The sequence below is a fragment of the Nymphaea colorata genome, chromosome 3 (assembly GCF_008831285.2).
Source record: "Nymphaea colorata isolate Beijing-Zhang1983 chromosome 3, ASM883128v2, whole genome shotgun sequence".
Taxonomy (NCBI): domain Eukaryota; kingdom Viridiplantae; phylum Streptophyta; class Magnoliopsida; order Nymphaeales; family Nymphaeaceae; genus Nymphaea; species Nymphaea colorata.
The window spans coordinates 19,702,632-19,721,999 of NC_045140.1; the positions used below are offsets into that span (position 1 = coordinate 19,702,632).

At 35.7% G+C, this 19,368-nt stretch overlaps 1 protein-coding gene across 5 annotated transcripts in view; it reads right to left on the reverse strand.

The window, feature by feature from the left end:
• Positions 1-790: 790 nt before the first annotated feature.
• The window catches only part of LOC116249548 (eIF-2-alpha kinase GCN2), a 41,382-nt gene continuing 22,804 nt past the window's right edge, over positions 791-19,368 (reverse strand). For 2 of the 5 annotated variants that reach the window (XM_031622667.2, XM_031622669.2), the window contains 13 exons: positions 17,547-17,823; positions 14,749-14,842; positions 11,924-12,004; positions 11,736-11,792; positions 9,939-10,070; positions 9,772-9,855; positions 8,240-8,348; positions 8,009-8,145; positions 4,382-4,489; positions 3,908-3,981; positions 3,699-3,801; positions 3,208-3,330; positions 791-1,213 (listed from right to left, as the gene is read on the reverse strand). In XM_031622667.2, the coding sequence (XP_031478527.1) occupies positions 1,094-1,213; positions 3,208-3,330; positions 3,699-3,801; positions 3,908-3,981; positions 4,382-4,489; positions 8,009-8,145; positions 8,240-8,348; positions 9,772-9,855; positions 9,939-10,070; positions 11,736-11,792; positions 11,924-12,004; positions 14,749-14,842; positions 17,547-17,823 (1,499 nt within the window). In that variant the 3' untranslated portion in view covers positions 791-1,093. Of the gene's footprint in view, positions 1,214-3,207; positions 3,331-3,698; positions 3,802-3,907; positions 3,982-4,381; positions 4,490-8,008; positions 8,146-8,239; positions 8,349-9,198; positions 9,270-9,771; positions 9,856-9,938; positions 10,071-11,735; positions 11,793-11,923; positions 12,005-14,748; positions 14,843-17,546; positions 17,824-19,368 lie in introns of those variants that run through there. The other 3 variants (XM_031622668.2, XR_007573016.1, XM_031622672.2) reach the window with 3 other exon arrangements.

Genomic DNA, 19,368 nt, shown 5'->3' on the forward strand with positions numbered 1-19,368 from the left:
TCAAACTTTTATAACTTTGTTTAATACATCCACCTGGCAATGGGATAGTGATGGTATTACCAATTTTTTAAGAACTAAGGGAAATTTTAATGAAGCAGCTGAACATCCATATATAAATACAATCTCAAGGTAGGATACAGTTCGACACAAAAGCCAGTGAAATTAAAATGTACTAAAATTCACTTTACCGTCATTTATTTATTTAAACAAAAACATTATGTTCAATCCTCCCTTTCCTCCCACTAACCCCACTAAAACCCTCACAAGGCCCTTAAGTTTTCACAAGTAAAAGAATCTTCAGCGTGGGCGTACTCTGAAGAGTCATGTATATGTCACCACCGATGGGTATTCACTGTCGTGTGCCACGAGACGGCTAGCTTGAATGCTTGAGCATGTCTCCTCGTCCGTTTCGAACTCATTTAGTCTCCTAGTTCTGGTAAGTTCTATTTATCTTTTGTCTTGCAATATGTTCCTGTAAATCCCTATTAACCAACTCACTCAGGAGTCAGGCCCTACTTGATCACCTGCACTGGAGGGCACCACACGCCGTCCTCAAGACTGTATTTACAAATTATGTACATTTATGTCAATTACAATTGTACTTTTTCCAGGTAAAACACATAGCATGACACTGCATACTCACCTTCATGCACACGTTCAAGCATGTACACCATGCCAAGCCTTCCATTCATGCATCGAAATATAACTATGTGAAAGGTTTTGAGATATTAGACACCTCAGTTCTGTACCAACAAAAAATAGAAAGGAGAGAAAGAAGTGCACAAATGGGTGGTCAAAGCAGCAGCGAAGCGAATCCTCACCGCTAATATTATTATATATTGTAAATAATTTCCATGGACAAAAATATCCTTATAATACAAAACAAATTACAATATAACAGGGCCTCATTTATACATGCGCTTATCATGTTAGATGTGTTTTGTCTAGATCCGAACACATCCCGTCTCATGACCAATAATGTCTTCTCTCTTCCTCAAGCTGTACATGGTCCCGGATCATTGGTTGTTCTTCAATAGCTAAAATTATTGCTTTATTAAGCCTTTGGCAAACAAATCAATAACTTGGCTTTCTGTCAATTCCGCATTTTTGACAAGGGAATTCTCCTGAACTGTGTCGAATTTGCCTCAGTGAGGAATTTTATGAGGTTTCCTCTGCTGATGTCCATCTCCGTCTTGTGTTCAAGATTGCGCACCTGCAATCACAAACCAACAAGAGAGGCATAGTGTCAAGAAGCTTTGCCAAGAGAAAGTTGGGATTAGGTACAATTTCACACATATGTACAAGTCATAAGAAAACTGAAGATTGGCTAGACCAGCTGCACTGTGAGAGTGGAATAGTGTGAATAATGGATGTTTAGTTTACACTAATTCAAATGATATCTCTTCGTATTTGCACACATTAACACATATAAGGAGATTAAATCTTAACAACATAATGTTGGGCCAATTTAAAACTATCAATATCTCTCTCCTGGTCACATGCTTACCGTGGAGCATTTAATGAGAGGGGAGAGAGAGAGAGAGACGAAGTTATTATATATATATATATATATATATATATATATAAAAATTCTGACTGCCAACATTCATCAATCATAAGTAACTGACATCTCAGTCCATTTCGCTCCTCATTATATATTATCTAGTTTTATTTAAGTTTTCTTATTAGTTTCTGATTTATTTCATTTTTACCTTTTTGAATTTTTTTCATTTTTTAAAGTTTTCTGAGTTTTTTCGAGATTTTCAGAGAGAAATCTCGCTGTGTGTGATATTTGTGACAATGAATTTTAATTATGAAAAATAAAGAGAATTTTGAAAGCCTTACATGTCAAGAAAAAGGAATGGGTTATCCTTTTTTCTTCTAATTATAGGGATGATCCTTGTGATGATGTTAGATGTACGTGAACATGAATATGAAGAAGGAAGAAATGAATATCACTCTTTAGAACCTCCATAAACAGGGGATTAAAAATGCATCCATCATCTAAACTCATAGAAATAAGAATAGTCAAAGTGCCATTGAGGATATTCTCCAATTAATTGACAAAGTCCATCCAATCTTCATAGGCCAAAAGATTGACTAAAACTTCTACTAGATTTGAATCTGATGAATTTTGTTCACCTATATGTTAGAAAATCACGCACATATGTATATGTACAGAATTATACATGCATATCATTATTAAACATGTAGTTTCTTCTGTTTACATGTACAGTAAGGTACATATATATATATACACACACACACATAAGTGTCCTTGATATATTTTCATTCGTTTTGCGATTACCTTTTCTATTTTTTTCTTTACTTTGGCATTTTTTATTTTTTACGTAGTCTGGTCAAAGGATATTGTCTAGCTCTTTAAGCTCTTCTCCTTCCTCTATATATTGCTGTCTCCTTCCCCCTTGTAAATAATATATGTAGTTGTCTTCTTGAGCCTACCACAACACATGGGCAAGACACTCAGAGATACTACTATTACTTTTCCTTTATGAAAAAGTGATCTCATCCATAGCCTTTTATGAAGGAAAAAGGGCGTTCACCATAATGGTAAACTCCAATAACTACTATTCACTTTACAAGAGGTAGGCTACACCAATGACTGTTTAGAAAAGAAAATTAAATAGCGACCAGGGCCGATACAATCTTGCTCCGTACCATTCTCTCTCTCTCTCAAGTTTTGGTGTGTCTTTGAGTGCCTCAAGCTAAAAGAGAATGATTTCACTTCATTTAACGACACAGGTAGGCTCAACCCAATTTTCAAGTATCAAATTTCAAAATATGGCACAAATACTAGCCAAAGGCAGCTAACCGCCAACGGGAACTACAAATGAAATGTCATTTTTTCACGGATTTATATTGATGAATTCAAAATTATCTGAATCTCTCATCTGTTAAGCAGTGGAAAGTTTCATGATTATGATTGAGAGACTAAAGATTTGCCAGAGTCACAACACGATTAGCTTGTTACATATGCCACCATATCCATCATTTTTCATCGCAAACCTGGTTAAGTTGCAGATGCCACAACCACCTAGAAGCTTCAAAATTAGAGTTAGTTCATATAATTATGTAGATATGAAAATGTGAAACAATGAGAAGTTAATTATCTATGTGTTGATGGAATTTAGCAAATATGTAATAAAGTCAAAAGTTTGAGAAATCACTTCGACGAATCACAAGTACCTTAACAGAGTCATTTTGTGACAAGCCAGATTCAGTTAAAATGATCAGACACTTAATCTCATGGTCATTTGCATATTCATACTGCTCCGTAAGGCTGGGATCTCGAACCGGGACAAGCTCTGCCTGTAGAAATGGTACTTGTTACAAAATGATAATCCACAATATTCATTGGAAAATAATGGTCTTTATTATAACAGAAGTCAGGGCAAACGTTAGTTGTTCATATGCTAATTGGGAGGTCAGTGGGTACAAACTAGAAGCATCAAATGTTGCATATATGTTAACTGTAAACAGCTACCTCAAGATATAGATGATTTTGTTAGGAAAAGTACTCATGAGCCTGGATTACCTAGTAAGCTACAATCTTGAACAGACTCTGCAAACGGTACAGATCTGTATTGACGAATTAATCAATACAGATATCTAATGGATTAAGGGGGAATGCAACTTTTCCATTATTAAAAAAAAAAAGAGAGAACACGAGGTTAGACCTTGATATTTGCTTCCCACAACTCAGCCACCAGTTTCATACGCTCTTCTAGGAAGCCACCTCCCCCTTTTGAACAAACAAGAACACTAATGTTTGTTTCAGTTCTGCAGTCAGGACAGAAAAGAACATGAAAGCAATCAATCTCTTGAAGGGCAGATTAATAAACTTCATCATTCTTTGAAGCAATTTGAAATAGGGAGGCGAATAAACCTATCAGATGAAGTAAGATGAACAATTTTCTCCAATGCAAGGCTCAAACCGACCGCACCAGGAGGGCTTGATCTCTGTGGATGGGAAATGTTAGGAATTATATTAAGGGTATTTACCAGCATTATCTCCCAAAGCTTTTGAAAAATGCAAACAAAACAAAGTTTTTTGAGGTTGACTATTAGTGGAAGTTCCTACTTCATTCAACATGAATATTTGTCAAATTTAAGTTTTCCTTTGGGAAGCCACCAGCAAAAATACTTTTTTCCACATAAAAGCACAACAGCATATTATGTTGGCAGATTACCATACCTACACTACTAACTGAAGGTCTAAACTCTCTACATAATCAACTGTGAAATGCTACATACTTTTTATACAAGCAACAAAGGCAGCTTTTTCAAGTGGAAGATGTTAAAACTGTCTAACACAAATTTGAGCGTAGAATCCAGAAGTTACAAGCAACTAACAGCATACATGTTCTTTATCCCACATTCGATGCAGCAGATTATCATAGCGGCCACCAACAGCAACCAGGGTTGACTCAGAAGAATATCCATGACTCTGCCCTCTGGTTACGTATATCTGCAGTGACAAAGAACTTGCCACAAGTCATAAATCAAATAAGAAAGGCACATTACGGGACTAAGTAGTTATGAGAATGTAAATGATGAAAACCTAAGTGCCAGATAGGATTTCACAAGATGACAAGACATCAGCTAAGAAAACTGAAAAGAATTGAAATGGTCTTCGTATAGTTGAGCCAGTATTCAGACTAGAAGCAGGCAATTAAAGTAGGAATACTTTATTCATAGGAAGCATGATGCATAATTCCACAAATTTTTCCTAACTTTTGACCATTTAGGCAGCATATGGAAAACTCAGTTTCGAAATGATCCTGCTGGGGTTTCAAAAAATATGGTACTGCAAGGATATTGTAGATCCCTAAAACCCATTTGAACCCACCCTTGCAAGGTGGCTTTTACCAAATCCCACTCAAGAGCCCAAAATGCCCCCATTTGAACACCCACCCCCTTCATCGTGTTTGAATTGGAGTGTATAGGTGATCTGTACTTGCTTAATGAATAATATTGTAATGAAGCAAAACTTAAAGAGTGAAAAAATAATCTCAATAAGCTAATTATGCAATTGATCAAACTGAATCTATGTGAACATATGTTCAGATCATAAGATAATTATCTATAGCTTATATATCTGAACCAGTTGAAATGAATATCAGATCCAAATTCACAATCGGCAATCATTCAAATATATAAATCTGGACCAGTCAGGAGAAGCAGAATATGCATTCAGAGTTTATAGTTTAATGATCAAAACTTCACAACACATATTTTCATATGAAACAAAATGTGATTATTATTCAAATGGATACATCTGAACAATCCGTGCAACCTCTGGAGCATATTCTTCACAAATGTGAACTGATCTCAACACATGTTCTGATCCAATTCCAAATCTGATATAATCCTCAAACTAGGCCTTTTTTAAAGTTTTAAACTTTTTGAGCCAGCATTTTTTGTTTCTACAAACTAAAGAACTTCAATTTTTTCAGCTGAGCAAAACATATAATTCTTTTATTAGGAGTCCGGACCTTTTTGGGCATCTGGATGAATCAGTGCCAACCCTACCACAAATTTTCACAGAAAGAAGGAAACTATGAAAAATTTGACTCCAAAATTTCATATTCGTGAGTTCATTGCATGGATGAAAAGCGGTCAGGCTTTGGTTGCATATATTACCTCTTTTCTTCCTCAAGAGATATTAATACTGACCTGAGATGACTCTTTGATGATGGAGTTACAGAATAAGCCTATTCAGATTTACTCTTAAATTTAGAGGATGAGTGCTATATTTTAAGTTTCAATTCCAGCTTTTGAAAACCACCTCATGTCTGTGGTGAAATTTTAAATAAAAGGAAGAGCATGACATACCAATTGGCAGTAACCAGATGAGATATTTTAATTAGGGATGAGGCACAGCAAATTTTGGGTGGTTTAGAATCAGAATATCATGTCCTTATGAGTTCCTTGTTATGCCCATCTGTCTTGCTTACTTTTGAGGATTCATGAGCTAGTTTATGCAGCATGACGAGTTTAAAAGGCATTAATAATGATATTAATGGATGCATATAGATATAAATGATGCTTTTGGACAGGACAGTTGTGGTCTTCTTCCTACTCCAAAGATGCTGCCCAGTATGAACATGGAAAACCAAAAATCATCTCACATGTTTTCTGTGCAACAAAAAGGGCATATTAAGGTAGGTTGTTGGTTCAATCCCTAGAACAAAAAGAAACCATCCCCATGTTAAGGCTAAAAGTTGTTTGAGGGAGGAAACTTAGGAGGAGATAAACAACAATTACTGTTATCAAAGCACTTAGTAGTTAGTACATCACGACAAAGCTAGGACCCACATTGTAGGTGATATTGGTAAACTCCCAAAAAAAAATATTTTGGAAAAGGCAATATTGAAACTGGGAGATGGCACTCACTATTCTACTTCCCACATTGGAACTATTGTTATTCTCTTGTCAAAATCCTCTATTACAAATGTCAAAAAGGATATTATTTCAGTGCCAAACTTGTTGAAAAAAGAACTCTCCTATCAAATCCACTCCTTTTCCTGAATTGTACTGTGGTTCTTTTTCCATCTATCCATTGGAAATTGGTTATATAGTTTAATCTCCCTCTCTCTCTCTCTCTCTCTCTCTCTCTCACACACACACACACACATTTTTTCTTTTTCCTCTCAATTTTTTTCCTCTTCTGCAAAACAGAGTCTCTTTTTTCTCATTTCACCCTGTCATCATTTTAAAAAAGGATGACAAGGGTTTTGTCATCTTTAATCCTTTAAAACACAACAATGGTTGCGATCTTTTTAAAGATGATGTGCAGTTATCATATTCAAAAAGCATGAAAAAGACGACATCTTGGAAAGGACATCACTGTCATTGTCTTTAGAAAATAAAGAGCCCTTATTTCATGTAATATAAAATTTTGGACTAAACTAATATATATATATATATATATATATTCATTAAAAACCGTCCCAAAAGATGCATTGACGATAGCACTTGCTTTGCCACAGTTTTCAGCGACAGAATGCATCTGTTGTAATGGTTTTCAACGATATATATATATATAGAACGTATGTATGTATACGTGTGTGTGTGCATATTGATATTACTCTTGTAGCACCCATATGCAAGTTACTTTCAAGAATGTTGTAACTGCACCCAGAACTTATGTGAGAATTGAGATAGCCTTCTTGAATATATAGAATCAGCCTTTTTGCCTTCCATTTTGTCTTTTGTTTATGCTACTTGAGGATCTAACATTGTGAACTTTGAGTGTTGCGAGAGCTTTCAAGGTTTGTGCAAACCTATTGGTCCTTGTCGAGTGATAATGTTATTCTTCTAGGGCCACTTCATTTCAATCATGTATTATGCTGCTTAAGCAAGAATCGCAACTCATTCTAGTAAGATTTCGAAAAGGGAACCATAACTCCGCATTCACAGAGAATTCCACCCATAACAAAATATTGTTAGGCTTTGATTCATTGTCTCAGTAGATCTAAAATGGGCTTAATCTACTAAAACGCCCAAATATGACAAGATAAAGCATGTTAAATTAGATCCAATACTTTACAACCAAAAGCTCCCATAAGCAGCACAGGAAATTCAGTCAAAGTATTGCCAGTCAAAAAACTAAGCAGCTTATTCATTTTTCATTAAAATAATAACACAGCCGACTTTATCCCATATCTAGTGGCACATTCTACAAGAACTAAATGGCAAGTACAGATTCTATTGTGAAAAAGTAGAGCTTTCACTTATTATCTGAAGCAACAGTGCCAGTTCATATGTCACAATGAACAACTCATATGCTAGAAAAATAGACATCAAAAAAAGTTGACAAGTGACCAATTAGGTCTTTTCCATAAGTAGTAGTAGTGATTGGTTCATGATTCAGCATTACGTGCAACAGTAGTACCTCTATGTGAACATACTAAAAAAGTATGAATGAGGGAATCATTTGAGGAATAAATGAATGAAGAAAGGGAAAGCAATAAAGGCTTATAACCTGGAAAAATAGTCCTCTGTAGTAGATCTCAGAAGGTGGCATAAGGACATCGATGCTTATATGCTTCTCTAAATTCCACCATCTCAAATAGCTTAAAAGTAGTGAGAGTTCACCAAGTGCATCACGAGTAGATTTATCTACAGTTGGAACAGAGAACAACTATTTTAGACTTTTAGTACTATAAAGAAAAAATGTAAGCAACTATATCAACAGAAGTTGACAAAGCAACACCTGGTGAAAAAGCACCTCTCAATCTTGCAAGTGCCTCATCAGCAGATCCACAAAACCTTCTATCTACCGTCTGCAGCTTGTTTATAATTGCTTCAGAAAGTTGAGGATCCTGAAGGAACAATAAGCAAAAATGCACTTATCAGTTGAAAATAATCATCTTGGGTAAATTCTGTTTTTTACTTTCATGTAGTGATGGCTGGCAAAGAATGGAAACAAAATTATGATGCTGATACCAGTTGAAGAAGAAAAGAAAGAAAACAGAAAACCAATGAACCTTCAAAAGCAAAATTCTCCAAAACCCACTAAATCTAGAACAAGATCAAGTGCCACATACTATAGGATGAATCTACTATAACAGGGCAATCCAACTCAAGCTCTTTCAAAATATACCACATGCAACACCTTTAATATTAGCTCAGCCTAAAAAGGCAGAGGATCACTTGTGATTGTTCAGTCATTGCTGACACCATAAAGTCCTAAATTGATTTTGTAGAAAAATCTCAAACCTTACCTTGCAAAATCAGTCAACATTAAAGGATGTGGTTGTGTTGATCTAAAATCTGAAAGTATTAACAATGCCTTAAGAATATTGTACAATAAAATAAATAGATCATTATTGTAAAATAACGAGCAATTATTTATGTCATGAAGAGAGCCAATAGTTCCCTTGGCTTGCCAGTCAGTTGGTAGTCTTCCAACAAGCATCAATTTAATGATGTCTGTCAGTTTCTTTTATTGCATCACATTAGAACATGATAAGAGGTACTAGAGCACATTGCAAAAGAAAAAGCAATTTCATAGATTTATTTAGCAGAACAAACTAAACTAGAAATGTAATTTCATTCTTCGAGCCTTCACTATGCAATCCCATACAGTTCCAAGGCTTCATGTTCAATGAGTGCTTCCACAAGACCAATTACCAAATCTTGGTCACTAACATGACTAGAGCAAAAAAGTACCCTAACACAACAGGCTGATTTCTTCTGATACTCACAAAGAAAGAGAGCTACACCCCTTCTTCAGCTAAAGCCTACACTGACAAGGGCCACATATCAATCAGGGCAATTAAACAGAAGGGAAAACAAAAAATGCAAAAGGAAAAAAAGGAGAAAAGAAAACAACATCAACACAGACTTGAAAGCACATAACATACTACGGCACACAGGTGAGAGAGTAGGTGCATTGATTTTCATAAAAATTTGGGTGCAGGGCAGCTATACGTACATACACACATACATACAATACATACATACATACATATATATATATATATAGGAAAACAGTTAGCTACCAGACGTTCGTATAACGGATTTTGAAGGGAATCATCTAGACCACTGATTCCAGGAGATAGATAATGAAGATTAAGTAACAAATATAAAACGCAAGTTGTTCCTGTCACCAAACACTATCTTAAGGTCGCAATTCTTAAATAAACAGAAACACCAAGAGATATATCTTACTATACTAATATATTTGCAAGATGCTTTGAAAGTCAGCAATAAAAGATTGTGTTTCCTGAATTGTTTTGGTACCTTCATAAGCTGACGCCTTATCAAGACCCATTTTGATCTACGGTTGATTGACTGAGGACAAGAAGAAACTGCCCAGGACAGAAGCTGCGGGTGACAGAAGCAACTTAAATCTTACTATTAAGGTATGGCAGCATCAGATCGCATAAGACAAGTTCTTTCAGGAATACCTTTGCAACATTCTGCCTACTTTCACCTTTTATTCCTATCCAAGACCAGATGGCATCCAGTAAACACCCATGATTCAAGCGAATATCACATGTATCGTGATGAAAGAATCGGGTCATAATATCCATAGCCACCTGCAAAAAATATTCGACCAATATTGATTATGCCAAACTTGGCATGATATAATTTCATAAGGAAGAACACAGATCTGACTTGACACTTTGTTTTTCTCAGCATACAAAAGCCTCTGTTCTATTTTCTTCTCCATCTAGCTTTAACTTATAATTATAGCACAACTCAAAGATAAAAATAAGTAATTTTTCACATAATAAAATTCTTTGTGTTCATGTCCTGGTTCTTTCATGTTCATCATATGATAAATGTTACAGGTTTTCATTTTAAAACGAAAAAGAATGGCATCGCTGCATCAGTGGCTAACTGACTATTTACTGTTTGTAGTGATTCACCCAGCAGTATGTAAGATGGAAATATTAGCTGCACATTTTGACGATAAGACAGCTAAGGTGATTGAATTTGACCTAAAAAGTCTAGAAACCAGGACAAGGAAGTAATGAGGTTTCCTTTGTTTAGATATGAGGAGCATAAGCATTCCTTCTGCTTATAACTTCATATGTATGAAAAAAACATAATTACCTGAAAAGTTTAGGACCATTACAGACAGACAGATTCTAACTCTCAAGAAAATCACTAGCCATCAACATTTGTGAGTGATGACAACACAATTTCTTTCAGTAAGGGGTTTAGTTACTTAGGCTCAAGCTTACAATCCATGAAGAGTCAGGAGAATAGGATTTATTATTATTTTTAATTTTCACTTTTGATTATGGAGGAGTCTAGACTGAGGGATTGGAAGTGAAAAGCTGACACAAGGAGAAACCAGGTAACTGCCAAACTTAGCCCCCTCTATGGCTCTACCCCGACACCAACATCTTCTGAAAGATAAATCTGCACATTTATATATGATTTATGTGTTTATAAAAATGCCAAAAAGCTGTATCAAGGGCATTATTGCACTCAGAATTGTAAAAACGGCACACCAGTGAGAGAGCTATTTTGCAACCTTATAATTGACCTTAGAAAAATATACTAGTTTCAATCCATGCCCACTTTGTGTCCTCAGTTTTCACCTAGGCCCCCACTAGTGCCATCAAACTTTTAGAAACTTTTTTTCTCTTTGTATCTCTGTTGTTTGTTGGGCTGTCTTAAGATATATATGATTGTCATTTTTATTCATTTGTTTTTTCTTTTTACCTTTTCGGTTAGAAAAGGGGGACCTCTCTTGACCCCAATTAGTAGAAACCATGAAATAAGTACTCTTCCTGCTCCAACCCACCCCACCACCACCACCACCCCCCCCCAACCAAAAAAAAAAAAAAAACCACCACATTTCCACCTTCTTTCCCAAAAAGGATAAAGAAACTTCCCCAAGAAACGAACAGCACAACCACCACCAAAGAATTCATCTAGTTTCAACCTTCTAGGAATAGGTGCCTCCTTGTGCATTTTGAACTTATCACATGCTGTCAACTCCGGGATCTTCACAAGTCAATATCACCAAACGAATAAAGGCATGGCAAACAAATGCACAGGTGACACAAATAATGCACAGGTTGTTGCTTTGCCATGCTTCTTCTAGGGTAGGGAAGGTATCCTCCAAAAGTTTGCAACAGGAAACCCTAAGAAGGTAATTAAAGAATTTCCAACCATAATTTTTGCAACAGAACCCATTTTCTGACACTAGAATCAAAATGTGAAACTGCATAAGAATAAAATGCCACCTTGATTGTCTCAGCTTCTGTTAATGAAGGTGCACCTCCAATAATGTCAAAGTCACCCTGGTTGCAGAAGGCATTAATAAATATATCTTCCAAATGAACTAAGTTTGCAAATTGAATTATAAAACTAATCTAAAATAAAGAAGGCAAAATGAGAAACACTTCAAGAACTCATTATATAAGAGACAAACCTGAAGGTACCTATTTGGGGCAGAGTGGCCAACTGCTCTTCTATATACCCATGATATTTCATATCGTTTAAGGGAAACTTTCTGCAAAAACATTGAGACATAAAGTGAGACATGATATGTTGTAACAGCATAGTTTTCCTCAACAGACTTGTCCTTTCTGAAGCAAATGAAAGAAACAGAATGAGTTGCAACGAGTAATAAGTTGATGGTGCCACAGTAGCAGTCAACTTTCACTTTTGGGATACACCATTCTTGGTGGAAGACAAAGAGAAGACATGAATAACAAGAAGCAAAATATGTTACCACATGAAAGTACTGCCAGTGCTGACAACAATAAGCACAGGTAAGGAACTTTGGCCAGGAAAGAACAAAGAGAAAAAACCATAAGGCCAATGCAATATAGGATAAGCATGATGAGGAAATTACATTTATGAGTGAAATAGATATTGTTTGTTAAAAATTTACGTGAGAACACTGTTGTCAATTTTCATCTTGTTTCCAATAGCTTACGCAGTCTAAGCTACTTTATATATATATATATATATATATACAACACCTATGGCAAGTTTATTTCGACATGCTTAAATTTCTGCCCACTTGAATGCCATTTGACAAATCATTAAGTAAACTCTAAATAAGGGGCTATTAATGCCTTCTTGCTCTTCATCAGAAATAATTGTTTATACTTTATAGTTATATTAATTTTAGCTGGGGTGGCGATACAAATAATAAAGACTCCAGAATAGGATTTTTGTAACTTCTTAGGGGCATTGTTGCTATCATGAAAGTCGAGGAGAAGAAAAAGGTCACTTTGTGATTTAGAGAAGTACAGATATATGGCTGCTACAGTGATCGTGATTTTGTGGCTTAGACAAATTATAATGGACACAGCAGATGGTTTAGGAAAACCTACAGACTAAGTTGTGGTAATAAAAGTTCTACCTATGTAGTGCAAAATCACATGCTTCATGAGCAAACCAAGAACATAAAGGTAGAACATCACTTTGTTTGAGAAGAGTACTTGCAAGTTGCAAAGACTTAATTTTCTTAGCAATCTTTCAGTGATAGCACCATAACTTTGAGATGATGTTAAATTTTTTAAACTCAGGTGCATTCTTTTTATCCAAATATATGTTAATTATATGCATGTATATGTATGTTATGTATGTGTACTAGAACAGTATATCATATATAGGTTGAATATGTATTTTATTTTTGTTTTTCTGTTTTTTTATACTTATTTTTATCATATATAGGTTTACTAGCAATTGGCTACTCCCAAGTTCCCAACAGCACCATTTGGAGCCGTTGGCACAAGCCAACTACTAGATCAGGCCCTTGCTGACTGACATATTGAGGGTATTCCACTCTTGTTTCTTCAACAAATTTTTCTCAGCATTTTGAGAATATTATTCCTTTCCTTTTTCAGTGTGTGCTTTTGTGCTTTAATGCACATGCTTGGTTGTTCTTAGTGATTGGCTTGTAGCATCATTTTCTTCTTTGGGCTGGTTTTGCACTATTTTGAAGGCATTCTTACAGTTTTTTGAACTAAAAAATACAAAAGAGATTTAAAATTTTACTTTATTGATTGTGTAAGTTGTGAAACCAAAATGGAGGGATGCAGATGAATGGAAGGATGAGACAAAGAGAGAAGGGGAAAAGAAATGATATATTAATCCAATATGTATGGTCTAAGAATCATCTCAGAAAGGGCAATGTGGTAACTGATAAGGTATCATATACTATAATATAATTCAATTCATCTATAATTTAGATAGATTCATAGGAAAAAATAAAGAGCATGCAAGCTTTGCATACCCGCACATAAATACATAGAAAAACTGGTACATGAAACTCATGGGGTGAGTATATTATCAATGATAAACACTAGTAAGAAATGGCAAGGAAAAACTAGTCATGCATGACGCAGTATCCAATATAGAACTTTGTGAAGACTGATAAACAGATGATAAAAAATGATAGACTATGTTATCACAGTAGGCTCATGATATGAGGCCCAATTGGTTTATACTATTTTAGTACATTAGCCAACAAAGGAGGGTATATACCAAGGCAAGTTCACATGCCAGAAGATCGAGAATGGCTAAAGCATAGACCAGTTATAATGGCTTGAAATAATTAAATTCAATAACAAATTATGCATACAATTTTAAGCATGAAACTATGCCACTACAAATATACACATGAAGAGAGAGAGAAACTTCAGTTTATGAAAGGCAGGGATTGAAATTATTAAAAAAAAAAAACAAAAACAAATAAAGGTGGCTGCATGTCGATGGCTATCCAGAAAGTTCAAGTTGATGCTTATTAAGATAAACAATACATGATATTCTCCATTGAAAAATTCTGAGAAGAAAGGAGAAAGAAGATTATGATCAAGAAGGAAGCATACTGCACAGAAAAGAATAACCCTTTTGTCTGAAAGATGCAAATGTAAAAGCGATGAATATGGAGAGCAATGCATTAGAATTGAATACCTGTATTATTGTATAATATCTAAAGTCAGAATTTATATTGAGAACCAGAAATGGCATCTAACATGAGCCCAAAGGAACTAGTGACCACTTTTGTTGCTCCCTATCAGAGACAGAACCAGAACACTTGTGGTCCTTGACCAAGACAGTGAAAAAGAATAAAGATTGCCATCAGGTTTCCTAATAAAACTCTGAGAAGTGAGAACGCCACGTCATTGCAGAATGCAGAGAAAAGATATCTGAGACTCTGAAGTCAAAAGACAAGTGCATTTGACGTAACCGCCAAACAACATCAAAAGTAAAATTCACTCTATGCAAAAAGATTATTACCTGTTTCGCAACAACCCATTCAACAAAGGGCAAACGCAGCTCATGACAAAGCTCAAGCATGTCTCCTCCAGAAGTCAATAATTTAACAGCATTCCTTCAGAACAGAACAAAAGGAAATACAAAAAGATCAGAGTATTTGTTGTTTTATAACAAAGTGAAAGTCATAAAGCAAAATTTAGCTAATATAAATGGAAAACCTTTCAAAACAGATTCAAGTAAGCTAACTAAATAACAGTAGGCCTGAAACATGGTAGCAGAAGAACTAATTCTTTTTACAGGTATCTACCTAATCCATCTAATGTTTAGATCATGCTCACATGCCTTCACTTCCACAGGAGTAGATGGTTTGCAATGTGGATCAAGACTTCAAGTGGGAGCATGCAAAGTAGCAAACTACTACCAAAACAAGCATTGCGATTGAGAGCACATAAAAAAATGTAGAAAGCAATCTGGTCTCTGTCCCACACATATGGGCCCAAGTTGATGCATGTGCCTTTCATACACCGTCATTAGCTGTATGGATATATATTGTTAATACCACAGATATAGGTATTTTCTGCACTTAATTCTTTGGGTCTGTTATCTAACAAGAATGGTGGAAATTAAGTAGACAAGGTTTATCTGGTATCATCATGCATTGCACTGCATTGTTATAGTAATGCAATGGTTGAAGAGATTGATGAGATCGATAGTTGAAACTAGTTGGCATTGAGACATCAGATCTTGGTCAGGATCCGAAAGGTGCATTTTGCACATGGAATGTTTATTTATTATTATCTCTTGTTCATATTATCCGCCATTGTATACTAAAGCAATATTACATAATAGAAGACATTAAATCATGACAGACATTGGAATTTGTTGTTGTTCTATGTCTCCTTGTATGTCAAACGAGTACTGCTTGTGCCTAGCAGTACCCATACCATATGGGTACGTCCCGGGCATAGTTAAAGCATCACTGAGTACAGTCGATGTACCCAGGACAGTATCTGTCTTTTTTTGGACTTGGTCAATGTTGACCAAGTCCATTTCTTCCAAAAATTGGGGCCTTCTTTGTTCCTTTTTTTGGATTTTTAGTATGTTTGTTATTTCCATACTTTGTTCATTAGTTTCTACTTCATAATCTATACATTTTGAATCATGAATGTGTTTCGGTTTGTTTGAATTTGTTTTATACCAAGTTTTTTAAAAATGGTCTGTATCTGTACCCGTACCCGTACCTATGCGACATAGCCTCCTTGTCCTTTCTCTCTTATTTCTTGATGCTTATCAAATCTAGTGATATTTTGCAGAAATCTAACGTGGCACCGAAGTGGTGTTACATCTCGGGTTTGCAATTGATTCCAAAGTATGTGCCCCATGAGACCTTCATTTCTTCAAGTCAACATTTTATCCTTTCTCCAAAACTTCTATTCTCACTCCACCTGATTCTTAGACAAAATCTGTTTTTTTTTTTCAGTTTCCCCTTTTTCATTTGTCTACCATTCCTCAAGATCTGTTTTTCCCCAGTTTGTTCTACTTCAATCATCATACCCTTATTGTGTTCTCAGTCTCAGAAAGTATATTAAGTCAAACTTTTGGCACTCCCATCTTGGTCATTGTATTTTTGTTAAAAGGCTTGTGCCATATGACCCTGTTCGTGGATCTAGTTTAAATCTTGAGTCTAATAATAAATTGTTTAGTCCCATTTTTTCTTTCAACTCAATCAATGAAAGAGTTTCGAAACCTTTTAAGACTATGTTCTGATGCTTAGGGACTTGTAATGCAATAAGACCATTAGCCAAGGGTTATTTTGGTCATTTTATCCTTATATTACTAATGTCATGATCCCAGTATAGAGTTTGGGTTTGTGGAACCTAAGACCCACATCCCTTGGGAGATTTCCTCTTAAGTAATGTGATTAAGGTTGGAAGAACGCTATCACATACTTAGTAAAACTTACCAACCGACTGATTTGGGAACAATGGTAGGGATGATTAATCGACTCACACAAAAGGGTATAAATCAACGTCGACAGGACGATGAAATATAGATGATGATGATCTGATTTTTTTTTAAATTGTGAGGGACAAAATATGTAGAAAAGAGAGTAGGCAATGGACAGAATACATAGAAGACAAAATAGGGCACAGGAAAGAATAAACTGGACAGAAAAACAAGAAGAGACAGGAATATTCAGGAATGTTACGAACAGAGGATAAGTCAAGTCAATGACTCAATATGTACACACCTTTTGGAATTCTCACAGTCCAACGATCAAATGCTCTAATGCCATGTTATTTTTCCCAGAATTGTTCAGCAAGAACTGAGAGGAGAGTTGAGCCAAAATGTACCACTCCAATATTATATTAGCGCTCTGCCTTATTACAATAATACCCTTGAGCTTATTGGGTATTCAGTATTCACGATAGTGCACAATCAAAATGCAAACAGCAAAACAAACAAAGAGAATGGATCTGAACCCAAATCCAACACATACACAAAAATACACTGACTCTTAACATTGATCTCCTCCTTCAAGCCCTAAACAAGGACCTTTATAGAGAGGCAGACTCATAAATTGTCCAACTTCTATGCACCTACCCCGTATCTATCCTTGAGGATGGTACCCCCTTCAAGCTCTCAATGGAGAAGCATATCTTCAAAGAGATGGAATATGGATTGCTTTGAATGGCTGTCTGCCTACTATTACCCCAGTTAACTCATGCTTAAAAAATAAATTTTTTTATATTTCCAAATTCCAGCTACATATATTGCTAAAATTTTCTAGGAATAGTTTCTTTGCAGAAAACACAAACCGATTTTGCAACGGACAGTCATCTAAAACACGAAGCTGAGGTATCTCAAATCTCTTTGCGCCATGTTGCTTGCAAACATCCTTGGCAACTCCTGAAACACGATCATGCAGGTCTGCCTCAACCATTTCGCTGAATGAAGAATCATCAGTTATGGTACTCTTTCTCCCACCAAGATGAGATTGTGCTTTCATTAAATAACTCTCTTCATCAAAAATGGCAGATATAACACGATCATAAACATATGAATCCTCTGAAGCTTGTATTGTCCGCAGAATATCTACAAAAATGCAACTAGTTATGCTGAAGCAATAGAAAATAATTAAGGATTCAGAGAAAAGTATGTCTTAGTGATTATCAGATAGAAATCAGAAAGTAATCATGACCATCAAAAGGTGCAAAAAAAGAGCTCCTCATTATAGATGATACACATTTATATATGTAATCAAATGAGATAGAAAGTGTGACCTTAACATGATCAGAGGACAGCTCAATGTTTCACTATATAACTAAAACAATATCAAGCAATTGTATACACTCCATCACATAGGTCTGGGTGCAGGCGCAGGTGCGGCAATTTGAAAAAAAAATTGGCATCCAGACAAAGGGGATGTGTGTGTGTGCACGCAGTGCATGCATATGTGTGTGCACATGCATGTGTGCAAATACTTTTCTAATAAATCATAATTCATAAAAAAGATTGTGGTGAACTACAAAAGGTGGTTTTTTTTTACAAATATAACAAAAAGGAAAATTAAAGGTTATAACTTATAAAATATAAAACAAAAAACCTAATATGTATCACCAACGCCTCCCCTTCACCACCTGCTGCATCCCCTCCACCACATGCCAAGCATGATCCTCATCCTTTTTCTTCCTGTTCCTACTCCTTGTTCTTGCTGACATGCCGCACCTACATGTTACATTGATGAAGGTGTGGGATCCCAAACCTCACAACCATGTTACGTAGTATATACATCAATAGGTTGGGGGTGGATAGAGATCAGAGGGAGGAGGCATGTTTCAGGATAAGAAACTGACACGAAAAGGAATTTGTGTTAGTGTTACATTATACAAGTGTCATATCTCAAATTTAACTATAAGATCATACCATCAAGCAGTATCTGGAAGACATTATTTTAATATGGGAAAATGGAAATGATTAATTTGAAATGTCAGGTGACTGTTTGGAAGATTATAAAAAGTTAACCGCTCTTTTGCAAGTTTCTTTATCTTTTTGCATGTGTCAGCATAGCCTGTCTGTGTTAAATAGCTTATGCTAGCAGGGATGGGTGAATGATGATGAATTATAATTTAGCAAATCCTCGTTCTCAACCTCCAGGATGACATGCAAGATGGTAGACTTAGTTTCAGCAAAGCTGCATATTCCCCCCTTCTCTCCTCCCTTCCCACCCCAGAAAATTAAGAAACAACAACACTGAAACCACAGAAAATAGAGACCTGGATACACATACAGGTAACAGAACTTCCCAATGGATTATATTCATGGAACTCACTTATTCTATGGTAATTGACCTTTTAAGGGTTGGAGATTAGCAAAGAATTTCCCTCATGCCAAACTAGGAAGTAGGAACTAAGAAATGGAAAGAAGCTGCTGACAGGCATTGTTAGTAACATCTCATGGAGAAAGGGCAATCTGTAAAACTACACACTTGACAATTAATTTGTCAAGGGGGAGGGATTTCCTGCTAGTGTTGTAGTTGCATTAACCAAAGTTTTCCTCCTGTAGCATGAGAAGCATGCAATGCAATTATGGATGATATTTTCCTACGAGTTTTCAGTTCTTCTGAAAATATCAAGAAGC